This window comes from Nothoprocta perdicaria, unplaced genomic scaffold (genome assembly GCF_003342845.1).
Source record: "Nothoprocta perdicaria isolate Ctin4 unplaced genomic scaffold, notPer1 scaffold_9, whole genome shotgun sequence".
NCBI classification, from domain to species: domain Eukaryota; kingdom Metazoa; phylum Chordata; class Aves; order Tinamiformes; family Tinamidae; genus Nothoprocta; species Nothoprocta perdicaria.
The window spans coordinates 6,128,486-6,145,137 of NW_020456198.1; the positions used below are offsets into that span (position 1 = coordinate 6,128,486).

The window sequence follows — 16,652 nt, forward strand, 5'->3', positions numbered from 1 at the left end:
CAGAAGCATAAGGAAAGGACCAGGCTACCGTGTTCATGCTATAACTTGGTATCTAAACTACGGCACACAGAGATAAAAAAGAGGTATCTTTGTCTTCATATTTCTGATGCCACCAGATAATCAGATTATAGAGCTTGCACCATAAAATATATAGAAATCAATGCATGGCATTTAGTCAAAGGATATGGAAAAGCCTAGTTTTGCCCCAAAGATATCTAAGATCCCTAAATTAAGTTCAATGAACTTTCATAGATACTACTCTCATAGAAAACAAACAAACAAACTAATGGCTCCCTCAATCTACCAGAGCACATCATTCCATCAAAATACAATGACTAAACTGTGGAGGTCAACTGCAACACTGTCCTGACCTGCCACCTCTACTGAAGAACAGGTAGGAATCATTTTTATAGCAAATTCCATGCCAGAATGAGTTTTTCATTTCTCCTCTGTGCTCCACAATCTTCTTCACTAACCTCCACAGATCTCTCTCTCAGACAGCTTTCAGCAATGGGTTCTCACAGAAATAATCAAAAGCACTTTGTGGTTTTTTTTTTTTTTTTTTAAGCTTAAAGAGCTGTGTGCACTGCTGCAGACCAGATGAGGGATTGCTGGAGAACAGCCTCCAATATGTGGGCAGTCAGTCACTGCACAAAACGATTTTTAATTGCTTTAAATGTCACAGTCTGGCAGCAGCTGGCCTGAAGAGTTCTATTTTTTTTTAAATGAAAAGTTCAGAATCAGAAAATAAATTTAAATTGCAAATGGCATGGTCACTGTTCACAAACAGGGCAGCAACACAAAGTGGAAGTGGAAGCTCTCAGCTGTACGGATACTGATAATCCTCCCATAGAGTTTAGAGCAAGGGAAATCACCTGCAACAGTCTGCTCAGCACTTCTGCAGATTTTGCTAAAGGAAGCTATCCTGAAACAAAGGGCACAAGGTATTTTCCTGATATACTGTCAAGAGAAAGGAAAGCAAAAGCCTGCACTGGAAGCTGATCTAAGACTTTTAAGATACTTGGGGCTACTGAAGGCTCTTTAAGGAAAGAGGAGCAGTCTTTCCCTTCTGGCACTCCCAGCCTCCTGCTGGACTTACCTCAAACTGTAGTGGAGTATTGCAGCGACTAGCAGCCAGAGAAGGAATGGGTGAGAACATGATGCCGTAGCCATTGCGACTCTCCTCCTCGCCCGGCAGCGACGAGCACGGCGTGGCCAGCTGCGGGCTCGCCGAGTCGGGGACCGAAGGGATGGGAGGCGGAGGGGTGACGGGAGACAGAGGCCTCAGCAGCTTCTTCACGTTCTGCTCCATCAAGTAGCGAGATTTCCACTTCTTCAGGGGACTCAGCAAGTCTGAAAAACAAACTGCGCTGAGGATAAGGTTGCACCATTATTAACTGCAAATCAGAGGCAATCTCCTTCCACTGCTCCCAAACGGAGCCCACAAATCTCCAAGGTGATTATGACAGACTCCTGGGAAAGAAACAGTACTAGTTTCTTTCTAGTACTTCTATATCAGTCTTGAGACAGATCTAGATATTAAAAATAAAACCAGTTATAATCAGTAACACTGTGACACAAGGAAGAGCAAATTTCCAACTGGCAGAAAATAAGCATGGGACAGAACAGGGGAAGCTAGGGAAAGGGAGCCAGAATGGGATAAAACTAGAGACAAGGGGTCAGGAGAAAATGTCACTCCACTGCTACCACGAATGAACCACAGATAGCTCAGTTTCCATTAACTATATTCAGTAGCTTTCTATAATCTATATCAATTCAGCCCAAACATGTTCATTCCCACAAAGGATTAACTCCTTTCTCTCAAGCCTACTCATAGTACATGTAGTACCTGAACTTGCTCTGTAATTGTGAATTATTTGTGATTCAAAGCTTCTGGTGACCTTTTTTTTCTGAAAAACATCCAGCATGTATTTTGAGATATAGCAAGTTTGCTGACTTAAACTCACAGCAGACTAAAAGCCACAAAAAATCTTCCAGATAATTAGTATACGATGTCCGCAGATGTTGTGCAGAAGCAGAGTCTACTCATTTTAACATCACTCCAACCTGCACATTGTCCCCCTCATTGTGCCCTGACCAGGATGTCTCCTCGCTATCTTCTCTCCTACTACCATCTGAAGCACTCAAACTCCAGGATGTGCCTACTCATCTTTTTTTTGACAGCCTTCCTTTGGTGATCTGTTTAATCCTCACTCCTCTCACTACAGCTGCCGAATTGCTGATTCTGGTACTCTTTGATATAGTGGGTATTTCTCCCCATATTGGCTTTGGATGGCTTGCAGCTCCAGCAGATCCCTTACGCAGCAACCATGAAATGTCCCTGCTCCAAAGAGACAAATCCTGAGCCTCTTCTCCTTTAATAACTAGGATGTCCTTACTGGGCATCGCTGATGGCAAATTGGTCTAATGGGACAAACACAGCCCATGCCAGTGCTCAATTTCTAGCTTGTCTGTTATTTGCATTACATATGGTCTGACAGAGCTCAGTTTAACGCTGCTTCATTTATCTCGGGACCTTTGTTGTGGGTCACTTGCTCCCTTCATCGGTTCATCCTCTGTGGTTATTTTCTTGTTCCTGATCTCACACCAACCTCCACTCTTCCAAAGTCTATCTGCTGTCTTTTAGAAGACTTCCTCGTCCTGTGTTCTCTTCACTTACTCAGAAAAAAGGGTCACACTGAAAGCCTAACAAAATTAATTTTCAGTGCAAGTAGAGCAGGAGATGCAAGAGCCCTTTGCTCCCTGCTACTCTTTCCCTGAACACTCTCACCCTGGAAAGCCTCCAGCTGTTTGCCTCCTTGTTCCAAGCCAGCTGCTACCAACTCTCTCTTCTCCTTTCCCATTTCAGGGCTCGGTCAAAAGCCATTTGCCTGTGATGCCAAATCCTGTTCCAACCAAATCTGTTGCAGTCCTCAAACTCCCCCATGTTTTCAGCAGCAAAGTTCTCCCAGAACTCCAACAGCTCCATAAATGGAACAAAGCTTTCTTCTGCCAACTTCGTCTTCGCAAAGCTGCCAATCAATGCAGGCTTCAGGTGCCAGGATGTCTTTAAGAGTTAGTCTGTCATCAGTATTAAGCAAATCTCAGAAAATTGGTGCTATTCAGTTTTGGTCTAAAGACTTTGCTAAGTGCATAGGGTAGTGTTCATGGCTTTCCAGATGCATTTTAAATGCCTTTTAAAAATATTTTAAATGTTTGACTTTATAAAAAGCGATCATTTTTTTAAGTTGTTGTTGCTTACCTGTGTCATCCTTGCAGATGCTAGAAGAGCTGCTGTTCTCGTTACTTTGGTATAGACACTGGGTTCTGTTCTCTTGCGGAGCTGGTGAGGTCTGAGTCATCCCCTCTTCCAGGGCTTGTTTGATCCAGCGCTGAAACAGAAGGAGACTACATAAACGTGCAACCCCTCCAGTACTTCACATGTAACTGTGCAGGATGTACTCCTACTCCTGCACTTTTGCACGGCAGTGAGTCTGGATGTGCATTCTTGATGAGATGCATTCTAGGGATTGTAAATCTTCACCAAGAGCATAAGGATAAAGACCAATATATTTATTCTTAACAGATAAAGTTGAGACATCTGGCAGCTGAGAACTGTTCACAGCAAGTTTCACAGGGGTGAGGGAGGAAAGTGATTAACAGTCTTAAAAAACTGTTTTTTTTTCCAGAAAGCCCTGTTTCTTGCTCATAACACCATGAAAACACTGTTTCCCTGCCTCAGCACATTAGTCACACGTAGATTCTGCTCTAACAGCCCCAACAGGTGAATTCAGCCACAGCACAGTACTTCTAACACCATCTTTTCTGCCAGACTGAGAAAAAGGGTAAAAGAAATCTGATAGAACATGAACAGCAAATTTTGAGGGGCTAAGCAAGAGCAGAAAAATATGGGGAAACCATTTCTTCAGCTACAATGAAAATCACAGCTGCAGAGAACAGGGACCAAGAAGAACGTTTCGTGCCTCATTCAACTAATCAAGAATCAAAATCTCAGCAAACCAGGGGCTAAAATGGGCGCAGAAGCCCTATATCTTGATATAAATTGACCCTTGAAGGCAGGCAGGAAATCTTTGCTTCTTTTTATATATATATAACATATACACATGTATATAAAAAAAAGTAATCTAATGAAAAGCATGCAGGTCATTCAGTAAAACAACAGTAAAACTGCAAGAATAATAAATACAGTAATTTGCATTCAAGTAGTTTACCCGAGGGACTTACTTTGCCAGCCTTTTATCCTCCTGGAGAGGCTTAAAACCATTACTTCGCTTTTCAATAAGTCATAGTTCTTCTACATACCATCAACATATACCCTATTAGAGATACATATATATATCTTAAAATTCCTCAAAACTAACCTGAAAGCACATCAGAAGCTCAGTGCCCACAATCCTCATAATAAAACTGTTACAGCTGAAAACTTTAGCATGGGGAGGAAGGGCAAGTCAGAGTTCTGCTTCGCTTCACTACTTATAGAGCTGCCACTGACTCCTTTTCTCTGTTCAAATAGGTCTCAGTTGCATTTCACTGCTGCCAGCAGATAAAGAACAAGGAGCATTAACCAGTCTGAAGCTCTGCCACCTCAAATACCTCAGCCAAGGCACTGAACAATGCACGGTTAACAAGAACAGGCTACACGGTTCATTTTCCTTGCAAAGTTTCATATACTGGCATGCTTTGGATACAAGCTGAGAACATCAGCAGAGTTGGTTTTTGGCACAGCCGGAGCCCTTTAACAAGAAGCATGCTGGCAATCCAAGAAAATATGAAATGTGATGTATTACAACAGCCTTTACAACTCAAACTTTTGTGACTCAGTAGTCAGAAGCAAACAAGAGAGAAAAGATCACAGCTTGAAAGAGTAGAGCTCTCAAGCTCTAGCTCTGCAATATTTCTAGATTTCAGCTAATGGGGAAAAAAAAAAAAGTCTTCCTTGTGACAATTTTCTAGAACACCCTAAACACATGAAAGTCTTGCTTTTCCTGCAGGACATCTCCAGTCCATCCAGGCTCCCTGAAGCAGTGATAAGAACACTGAAGGCTGGCAAGCACTCATTTTCATGAGAAAGCTGGGCAACCCCCGCAAAACAGATGAAGCCCCTTATTACAACAGTCACTGATTTACTTTCAGAAAGCAGGGATAAAACTAAACGACTTTTGTGTTCTGAGCACAGAATCTTTCAATACTTTATTATTCAGATGATACAACAGGCGGCATGCCTAAGTTCCAAAACTAATTATATGTTTGGTTCATGACGTACAATGTTTGTAAGAACATTAATCTAGATCAACTCACTGGAAAAAAAAAACCAAAACAGTCTCATTTACAAAAAAAATGGTACAAGCTATGAAACACAGCAACCTCCTGCTTTATTCAGCAAAGTGCTCCAGTCACAACATAATAGCCAGTTTTGGACACTGAACTTCAATTCAGTGAGGACCAGGTGGAAGTCACCCACAGAAGCTGCAACGAAAACCATCACAGGATTAGAAAAATATGCAAAGCTACAAAAGGGTTGGAAGTTGTTGGTGACGGGGAACACAGTTTTCAAGTAAAAGACTGTTTAAAAAGAAAAAGACTGCTAAAAGAAAAGGAATAATTGCTGTATTCGATAGCATAAAGGATAATAACAATAGACTTAATCTTTCTCAAATCAGATTAAGATTGTTATAAACTCCACATGTAGAGAGAGCTTAAACAAGGGGCTGAACAACTACAGGAAACACATGAATCAGAAACAGATTAGGTATCTCAAGACTTTTTCTGTGATTGCTTGAGACTTGGTCCCCATGCAGTCCTTGTCACTGGTCCATGGTAACACTTCTCAACAAATTAGGAGCTTCTTGGATAGCCATGCAGCAAATAGGGAATGCTGACGAAGTCTGCCAGTTCTGATCTGAACGCTTCTCTCTTTCCTGAGGTTTGAGGACACTCAAGTACTCAGAAGAGCTATGAGACTTGCAATTCTCAGCTTGTGTATGTGTGGGAGAGATTGCCCATGCTCATGGAAACAGACAAGATTTTGGTCTCATGAGTACAAATGAACCAGCAAAAGCTGCACCTATAAAGGAAAGACTCCAGGGACCTTCGCTCCTTTGCACAGGCACATGTCACTGCATGGCACTAAGCTGGATGAAGATAAGAACTGAAAGGGCTCTCACTTCTCTCTGAAAAAAGTCTCCTCGAAGGAAAGGAAAGAATCCAGGATGGGGTACCTGACTTTACGGGGCGCTAGGACATCAGAAAAGATTTCCTTAAGATTGCTCTGAAGTAATTATACAGCAATCAGGAAGCACCTTGGAGCAAAGCGGACAGGTGATAGGCAAGATGGATTCTAAAAAATTCGGTTTATCAAACTAAGCTGCTGTTCCCCTGTTGATAAGTAAATGCTAAAATTTACTGGCCACACATCATCTCCGGAGGAATAAATGCTCAGCTAGGCTCTCAGTTCAGGCTTGCTGCAGAGCCCAATAGCTGTCATGGATACTGCAGTCCAACACAGAGCTCTGTGCTTGCTCTTGTGAACAGGCAAACTCCAGAGTTTTGCTAAAAAATAAATGTTCTCCAAAGACCATGATCGAGGCACTGTATTCTTGAGATGTTTTGCAACACAGCCCTACCACCATCCTCTGATTGTGAAAGTAGAAAGTTGAAAACACACCACACTGACTGCATCAATGTATCAGACAGCATCATCTTGGTAGGAATATACAGAAATAGGCTTAAAATATGATACAGAAGCTTTATAAGGATGTCAGCAACAGCATACATTCAAAGCCCCTGAAGGTGAGCATGAACAAACCTACCTTTTTACAGGAGCTGTAAATTCCATCCAACAGAAAGGGCCTTCGACGTCTCTCAGGGTTGAATGGTGAACCAAAACGAATGTAGTGTTTAGGTGTGGTACAAATTAGCGGGGAGTGGATGAGACCTGGCAACATATTTAAAGTTGTTGCCAACACTGTCGGGTCTGTAGTAATGCGCAGAGGGCATTCAATGGGACACTCCTGCTGCTTTTCTGCCTTGTCATTCAGCCATTCAGTAACAAGATACTGAAGAAGAGAACAAAAACATCAATGTAACAAGCACCTGTAAGGAAGAAAGGCAATAGAGTGCAAATGCTGACGGTGAAACAACACTCAGGTCAGGCTGCAGGCTAAGAGCTCTCTGCTCCTCAATAAGAAGAAATGCAGTTACAACTTACTGCATCAATCCCAAATCTCAACCATTTGCACGCATAGTATCTAGGTTATACAACTCTGTTTTATGCTTCCATTAATCTTATTAGAAGGCTCTTCCTGAACTTGATTGCCTTGTTCTAAACCAGTTTCTAATCGTAAGCCTAAGGTATTAATGGCCAGTTTATTTACGCCCAGGATGGGCCAAGCATCCACTACCATCTGCTGGTTTTCTCCTGTCCCTTACAAGTTACTCCTAGTTTCTACACTGCAGTTAACAGTCTTTTTCTCCTTGCTCTTAAGATACTGGAAGTAGAAATGTATTTGATCCTCTTGTATAGAGTCTTTTCCTGTTTATTCCTCCTAAAAACTGTTCAGCACCTCACAGATGAGTGGGTACTATCTCAAGCTCAGGGTGTCCGCAAGAACCTGGCTAATCTTTTCTTCAGCTGTGCCTGGCCTTCTTCCTTACTGCCAACATCACCAGAAATCTTCACACTGTTATTCAAGTCAGTAATCTGAAAGTTACTTCCCTTCAGACCTCCAAGGCTTCCAGTCTGTTCTAAAACACAGATTTTCTTTCAGACTCCAAAGCTAATGCTCCTACCCAGATCAGCAGCATCCAGTATTTAAATGGCTGCTACCTCAAGTGCAAGTAAGCTGTAACAACCACTTACACATTACTATCAAGAGCTTTTCCTAGCTCAGTGTGTACAGGAACATCTGCTCTCCTAACATGTGCCTTGCTCTCCCATACAAACACAAGAAACACTTGTTCTCCTCACCAACATTCCTGCCCATCTCCCAAGCCTCCCACTGCCCTCAACATCTGAGAATGATCTGATGAATATCTGAGAATGTTGCTCCTGCCTCACACACGGTCCAACTTCCAACATCTAATTCCTTATATTCACAAGTCTCTCCAGCCCTTTTCTTGCAGGGCTCCTCACACCGGAAGCAATTTTCTCCCCAAAAGACAAAGATGCATCATTTACGACTTCCTAGGCCACCTCTGCAGGGCCAAAAAGCAAGACCCTGCTTTCTGCACCTTTAGCATCACGTTGGATCTATCATTAAGCCTTATGCAGACTTGTAGTACAGATTAGCCTATTTTTTTTTGCTCTTTGTACTGTACTGAACAGCTTGGTCCTATGTAGTTCTGTGGTGAAGAAGTCTCAGTCACAAGGAAGAAGCCAATACAATAAATGCAAAGTCCCATCACTGCAAGTGTAATGATGATTTTTCCCTGAAGGTCACATCAAAGCTCTTTTCTCCTCCCCAGCTTAAGCATTTGATTACCTTTTTAGTTAAAGTTACCTTTTTAGTTTTGGGGTACTTTACTGTGGCCCGATTAGATTGAGATCCTGCAGCCAGGATAACAGTCGGGTCAGACCCAGTCAACTGTTTGCCTTCTCCTGGACCTTCTGCGTTGCTGACGTCTGCTGCAGTCACCGAGGTGGCAGTGCTTCCTTCCTCTGGGACGGCCTGGGCGAGTTCAGCTTGCTGGGAACTGGCTTGTTTCTGCCTTCGCAGTCTTTGTGCTGAACTGGTCCGATAGCGAGAGAAGCGACTTTTCGGTCGGGGCCTGGAGGGTTTTGCTGGAGCAGGCTTAGTAACTGTTTTTTCTGGGACAGCATCCTACAACATAAACTGTCATTAGTCCAAGCAGCTCTAAGAGTCTTCGTTTCCTCTATGTACAAGAACAAGGACTGAGATTTATTTACTGACATTATCTGTCCCTCATAAGCTGGTTGGACCTTATTTGTAATGGGTTTGGGACCCTTCTAAAGGACTGGTACATTTTCTCCAGTCTGCTACGACGTTAAATGGACACCCAGAACATTCAGAACAACCTTGGTCTTAAAAAAGCAGCAGTATGAAACTTGCCACTTGTCTGCAGGTAACTGCTCCCACTCCTGATCTTAGCTGACAGGCATCACTGCAAAATCTACTCTGGATGCATGTGTTCCCTGTATATGGTAGGGCTCAGATACCTGTTGGCAAAGGAAAAAAGTAAAAACAAAAAAAGGGATGGGAGCAAAATTTCCACAATCACTCTACACATGCAGCCATCATAGTATACAAGAGATGATCCAGTCTCTCAGGTGACTACAGGGGTCTCGCTAGCTGAAGGAGCTGGGCATGAGCTGTCCTTCCAGTATCCAAAAGATGAGCTGGAGGAGATGCAGCCCAGCTCTTCACAGAGGTCCATGGCGGAAGGACGAGAGTCAATGACAAACTGCAACAAGACATTCAGACTGGATAAGGGAAAACTTTTTCATCAAGATGACAGTCCTGCATTGGAAAAGGTTCCCCAGAGAGACTGTACAGTCTCCATTCTCGGAAATACTTTGGACAGCAATAGACAAAGCCCTGGCTGGTCAGGTCTCACCTTAGAGCTGACCCTGCCTGCAGCAGGGCAGACTAGAGACCTCATGAGGTCCTTCCCAACCTGCATGATCCCATGATGGGATAAGCTGCACATGTGCTTGATGCAAACTACAGTAGTACAGTCCCTTCTTCATCTTACCGCCACTTGTGAAGACCGTCGTGTGTTTACTCCAGTACTGGTATTACTGTTAGAAACATTTGGAGCAGCAACACTAGGCGTTGAACTTCCATCTTCAGTTTCAGGAGTCTCTGTTTTTACTTCCTCCAGCTCAGGAGCCTCAGCAGTGACGGTGGGTTCAGCATCAGTGCTGTTCCGCTCTGATGGCTGCTCTCGTCTCCTCTTCCTCTTTTCCAAGTTCTCAAACATGTGCATGATGGCTTCCACCTTCCTATCTTCTCGGGACTAGAAAACATAAGAGTAGATTTAAGTCAGTACTGCAAATTATACAAATAAAGAGGAGGATACAAGGACAGATACAGGACACAACACAGGAGGGAGAAAATCTGACACCACAGTTTGGACAAAACTTCCAAATAGCAATGACACAAGAGCCAGAAATGGGACAGAGAGAAGCAGGGTTTCCCTCTCCCCCCACCCCAATATTTGCATTTTTCAAGATGGCAAATTTCCCAGAATGGCAATAACATAATTACACGTTCACAGAATAACTAGAAGAACTAGACTTTGTTCTTATTTAAGAGTATTTAGATACTACTGAGTTATATTCATAAAACAGCCATAAGGAAATGCGTATTTTTGAAGACTTAAAACACAAGACAAAGAATAGAGTGAAGAGACAATCTGGAAACGAATGGAGCCATTCACTAATGACCAAGCATCAGAGGTAAACATAAGCCAAAGGCAACAGAATTAAGTGAATCAGTAATTTGCATTAAGTATAACACACCACGCAAACTGACTAAAATGATCCAGATTCATTCCTTTCCTGATGTCAGGAGATCACACAGCCCAAAAATAAAAGCTCTTGTCCAAGCAGCTTACATAGTGGATAAGAAAAACAGAACAACATGAGAGAGTACGGAGGCAAAAAGAAGGTATTTATTATGCAAACAAAAAGGACAGGAAATCTTATCACCTGCTAGTATCAAGATAATTGGTCATTATGCATATAAAAGGTCCTGTACAACAATGTAGCAGTGACTGACAAACAGGCTGAATCAAATGAATTTCAAAAGGTAGAAGCAACTGCATGCTGAGAAATGCCATAGAGGAGAAAGTATCTCGAATCATAGAGCAGCATTCAATCACAGCAGCCTGACTTTTACGATTTTCTAGTCAAAAGATATTCAATACACCCAAAAAGAATTTTTTGAGACAAGAGGAAAACTATAAATACAGCTATTTATGTGGTGCTAAGTATAGAAAACAATCTCATTAAAGGAGATTAACTGGGGAAACATGTACAGGAACAGGGCTTACGGGTTCAAGGAAACCTAACACCTTATTGTGAGAAAAGATTTCTTGAATTACACTGTCTCAGCAAGAGAACAGCTTTCCTGCATTAAAAATGAAATCTTCCCTCCATTCTTAAGACCTGTCTGATGGACTGCTTTTACTGAAATTCCACCAGAAACCCACTGTTTCATCTTGCCCCTTCTAAAAATAATCCATGTGATACTCCAAGGATATTTCTGCTGAGATTATAAAAGGGCCACTGTACGTTCTCTATGGATGGTCCTCAACTTTGCAGCTTGCTACACTGCACATTATTGGAAGCCTGACTCAGAAAACTTGCACATGCAAGACCAGTGTCTTTGATCAGAGGAAGATGGGTGGTTAAGGTATTTGGTGAACGAAGACGACAGGGATTCTGAGCTCTGATACATTAGCTGCCTGGTAGAGAAAAGCAGCACTTTTTATTCATTGCCCCCTTTCTCCCTCCCCTCTTCCCTCTTTGAAACTTCTCCGCATTAAGCAGAGCTCAGAACACCTGCATTCACATGCATAAAATATCCTAATCCAGTGAGCAATCCTGGATGCTGCAGGAGGCACAAGAGATTATAGCTCCTCTTGTTAAACACAGAGAAGAATTATTTAATCGCATTTTAAAGAACATCTAAAATACTGGAGGAATAAAAACCCATCTAATTCTACCCAGTACAGAAGATGACAGAGAAAGGATTGTGCGAGCAAGGATCCAAGAGCACTTGGATACTCTTGGAAATATTTTTATCCAGAATATTGCTTAAAATGACAATGGTTTGGGAGCACAAAGGGATTTCCTAACAAACAATATAGCTCCATGGATGCTTTCAACAGACTTGTACCTTGCTGTTGGTGGTCCACCCATCTAATCAACTTTCGCCACCCATCTAATCAACTTTTGCCACCTTCATGCCAACATGTTTGCACAATCATTTAGTGAACCCACATAGGGAACAGAGAAAGGTTAACAAAAACTAACCCATCCAGCAAAACAGGTCATTTTTTACCAGGATCTATTTCAAGTTTTGATTCGTCTTATGGCTCCATAAATCCCTGAGCTGGCAAAAAAGAAAGGCATCACAGAAGCAGAAAAGAGGTACTTTTCTCCAAATCCAGTCCTATACATCTCGTTAACAGAATATTTAAGGTTGCTGAATAGCCCTGAAAGTAAGAGTTAATCCTTTCAGCGAGGCCACAGATGTGTCCTGGATCTTTTAATTTGCAGTACCCTACCAAATGCCCTGTGATAAGGGAACTGCCTGCTTTTAACAATTTAAAAGAGACCATTAAGAATTGAAACCTGTGCTGGAACAACTGCAATAACCAGCTGGACCTGCGGGTCATGACATCAAGCAAATCCTAAGGGAGATGATACCCAGACTGAGAGAGGTACTTGCCCGTCGGTTGTGGACCAATGCTCCCTGTTCATCTACAGACTCCTCTTTCTCCCCTTCTTGCTTCTCCTCCTTATCTGCCACCTGAAAGAGAAGCCCAGACTTAGTAAACAAAATCTGAAGCTGCTTTTACATCAATCTCCATGCCAAAGTTTTAGGAAGGCCCACGTGCAGTTTTTTCCCCTGGAGAAACCCCTGCCGTATAAATCAGCTTCCACACCACTGAATGACAAAGCCACTTGACAAAGTGTCAAGGACGTTACCTCACTGTCGCTGACTGCTGCAGGCCCCTCTGGAACCTCCTCTGTTTGCTGACTGCCGTTCTCCTCCAGTGCCATGCCCTGCTGTTCCATTTCCAGCTCCTTTCGACGGGCTTTTCGACGCCGCGTTTCTGCCCCAAGCAGCGTGCCTAAAACAGGTGGAGGTAGGTGTTCCGCAGCATTTGGGCTACGTTTCTGCACAGGGCAATTCCGGTTCCCCTTGTGACACGCACAGTCCACTTTATAGTTGCTGCTCCAAAACACAAACATAATTCGTGTCACTCTTCATTTCTCAACCCTTATACAGAGACATTCAATGCATCTCCTACTAAACATCTCACCACGTGCCAAAGCAAGGACAGCAGGCTACCTTATGGCCTCTATTGTAGAATATGCCAGCAGAACTGGACAGAATAGCCGGAAAATGCAATTCAGTAGAAAACGGAGCAAAATGTAGAATGCGAGGAAAGGGCTGGAGGAAGATGTCCAGTCCAGGAGGGCAGTGGAGAGCTCCTGGGCGAGGTGAAGGACTCACCAGATGTTGTACTCATAGTCAAAGGCGATGGTAACCTCTGTGTCCTTGGCAATGGTGGCAACAGCATAGATGCACAGGTGGATCATCCCATCAGCAATCACATGGCGAACCTTGTTAAACAAAAGCAGAGAGAAACTAACATCTCCACAGGTTGCACTTCTCATTTGCAAGGTGAGGGGGGAGCATCCTTCTGCAAAATAGCTCTCATCTACTACATGAATAACTATCAAATTGTCCATAGAGAAAAGCCTGCTTCACTGGTCTCTCATCAGTCTCTTTCATCCTATGCTTTTCTACTTCTATCCTATACCACATGCTTATCCTAACTGCTACCATTCTGCAGCCAGAGGAAAGCAATTAAAGTCTCCTTTCTCAAGAAAAAAATACTATTTCCTAACTTGTTCTGAACTCATTTTCCAAGTATAAACCACTAAATGAGTAAGAGATGCAGAGAATACCTCATCTGCAGCATTTGAAGTTTAATATTTACGAAAAGGTGAGACACTAAGCATACGTAAAACATCTATCCATAATTACGATGACAATAAAGTGGGAATTTACCTCTGCATTTGGAGTGCAGGAACGCCTGATGAACCTGGCATCGTTACCAAAGGTGCGGGCATCAACACACATTTCAACGCCGTTGAACTTGGAGTAGAACAGCACAAATGGGTATGGCCTGGAGAAGTAACAAAACATCTCAATCCCCAAATACCCATCTTCATGGCATTTATAACTTTTATAACCCCTCCTTTTACTGGAAACAATGCTTCCATCAGTATTACCAGTTCAAAGGCTTATGCACTTCCATGATCATAGTTCAACATATCTATTTAAGAAGGTTTCGGTCCATAAACAGAGCATCAAGCTGATGTTGTGTATTGGATTTCACATTTCTACGGATGGCACAGCCAACAACAGCCCTGTCAGTGTGCTTTATTCTACAGAGACACTAGCCTCTCTGTGCCATGATGCTCTCATACTAGTCACTTCATAGTACTCTTACTTTTTGAAGAAATGCCCATTGACCTCGAATTGCTGTCGTAACATAACCTTCCCTCGATACTCAATTATAAGGGTATCTAGTGCCAAGTCTCTTGCTGCCCTCAGGATCTTCCGGTGCTTCTGAACCCGAGTCACCCTTCCCAGCTGCAGCTGTAACAGAAAACAGAGCACAATATGAGAACTTAGACCAAAGGCCTAGGCCATTATTTTGTGAAGAGCATTTTCCTATGTAAGAATAAAAATTCATCTAGTAACAGCATCTGGAAATTCTGGTCAGGTGAATATACTGCTTATTCTATAACATTTCAGCAATTGTCTTGATAAAATTTATAGAAAACAAAGTAATATGCATTCCCTTCCTTTAACAGTAAGTCTCACAAATCTAACAGACCAAGAATTTTAGTCTTGCAGCTTGCAGGCATAACCAGACCTGTCAGTTGCTGCTAGCAAGGAAGTGCTCCCTCTAAATCGTTCACTGTCATGCATGCAGAGCAAAAACACAAGCTTCTCCTTCTACAGAGGATGGAAAATTCTGCCCAACACATGAAAGACTTCAGCCGTGGCTATCTAATGCCATCCACAATCTTCTGTCTTCCTGTTCAACTAATGCCATGGATTTCCCTTTCTTTTAAATAAACATGAAGAAATACCTTTTTTTCAGGTAACTATTGACAATTTGCTTAATCTTTGCCATGTTCGAATTCACAGACCCAACACAAGGGATTTTCATATCAACATGCCTTCACAGTACGAAACCTCAGCATATTTTTAAGGACAGATATCCGAGGAAGAAATGCTTTACAGAATAATGCAGGGAAGGTTAGAGGTACAAAGGTAGAGAAAACACTTTTCCCGTAAGTAGGAAAAGTACTTTGTTTTTAACAGATTGAATGTCTCTGCAAGTGAAAACTAGGGAAATTTGCAAAATTACATAATGATGGCTGACTGTCTTACCATAAAAGTGGTGCCCATTCTCTCCTAAGCATGTTATTCTTATGGGGCAGATTCTGATATTTTTCCAGAGTGAAATTAGACAAAGCATTTTTACTTCAATAATAACGACAATCACCTATCTACCTTAGAAGGAAAATACGAGGGTTTGTTAAGAGAAAGCATCCACCTTTTCTTGATAGAACTCTTCTCTGCTTAGAAACAGCTACTGCACAGTCTGCTCAGATAGATAAAAAATATCTTAAGGAGGGGCTCAGTCTGGACAACAGTACAATGATTTTCTAACCTCCCTCCTGAAAATAAAGCTAATGCCCTAGGGCAGCACTCCATCCTGGAAGCCAAGTGAAAGCCTCCATACTGGCTGTTCTAAGTTTTGAACTGCAGACTTTACTTCTCTCTTTTGTAATATTTATTTGTGTGCTCTGCACAAACCTCTTCTGCAGGAGGAGTACTTTCATTGTTTTAAAATGACATACTGCAGTTCTTAGATCAGCCAGTAAAGTAAGACCTATTTGTTGACTTTTCTCTCTCAGGTCCAGGCTAAAAATAGCTTTATCAAAATATTCATTTGAAATCCATGCAGACGTGAGTAATAGTCGTGCTATTCCAGACCTCCTCTCGGAGACGCATCCAACGCTACATCATGCCTACAGGGTACACTTGCAGCAACCATTTTCATACCGCGTTGTCTTCAGACAATTGGAAAAAACAGGAATGTACATATTAGAGACTGAACAGCCTTGCAAAAGTCGTTCATCTCCTACCTCAGGAGCTCACAGAGCTGTGCCCAAGCCCACAGAAGCCCAACGAACTGGCACGAAACAACTACATTATTTCTGGGCTACGAAGCCACACCGCTAACCCTGATTTCTGATCATTAACCCTATCGTGAGTGATCTCTAGGATGAGTTTACATTGCCTAGGACTGAAGCAGTTTTCTCGGGCCAAATTATATTAAAATTATTAAACATTAGCCAATTGTAGTAGCGGGGGATAAACAGGTTGAACTAGATTTGTTAGCATGTCGTGTTTGACAGGAAGAGATAAGAAGGAACAGCTGAAGTTACAACATAAATTAGAACTGTGGCACAGGTGTGAGAAATCAGAAATCTTATCCTAATTTCTATAGGAGCACTTTATTTGTTTCTACACTATCTTTTTTTTTTTTTTTTTTTTCTTTCCTGTTATCATCAGTTCCTTATCTAAACTAAGCAAAGGGGATTGGACCAGATGACCTCTAGCAGTTCCTTCCAATCTAAACTATTCTGCCACCATGCCCTATTTCCTTGGTAGCTTCCAGAGCACATCTGACAGGGTTCATTCTCACTTTTAGTTGAGGACTAACCTTTTATTATATGTCAGTGTTTGTGATCATTCTCAAGAAACTGTATGTCTCCAGCTCCATGAACAGAGGTCTAATCAGACAAGCCACCTAAGGGAAATGACTTCCACCTCCCCTGTTTATTC

The 16,652-nt window shown here is 42.3% G+C and overlaps 1 protein-coding gene across 4 annotated transcripts in view; it reads right to left on the reverse strand.

Annotated features, from left to right (window-relative positions):
• SETD5 (SET domain containing 5) overlaps window positions 1-16,652 on the reverse strand; it is a 41,445-nt gene that overhangs the window by 12,684 nt on the left and 12,109 nt on the right. For 3 of the 4 annotated variants that reach the window (XM_026052539.1, XM_026052540.1, XM_026052537.1), the window contains 10 exons: window positions 14,236-14,384; window positions 13,791-13,908; window positions 13,230-13,339; window positions 12,698-12,947; window positions 12,438-12,518; window positions 9,733-9,996; window positions 8,520-8,840; window positions 6,831-7,076; window positions 3,263-3,392; window positions 1,100-1,353 (listed from right to left, as the gene is read on the reverse strand). In XM_026052539.1, coding sequence (XP_025908324.1) covers window positions 1,100-1,353; window positions 3,263-3,392; window positions 6,831-7,076; window positions 8,520-8,840; window positions 9,733-9,996; window positions 12,438-12,518; window positions 12,698-12,947; window positions 13,230-13,339; window positions 13,791-13,908; window positions 14,236-14,384 — 1,923 coding nt within the window. The remainder of the gene's footprint in view (window positions 1-1,099; window positions 1,354-3,262; window positions 3,393-6,830; window positions 7,077-8,519; window positions 8,841-9,732; window positions 9,997-12,437; window positions 12,519-12,697; window positions 12,948-13,229; window positions 13,340-13,790; window positions 13,909-14,235; window positions 14,385-16,652) is intronic. The other variant, XM_026052538.1, reaches the window with a different exon arrangement.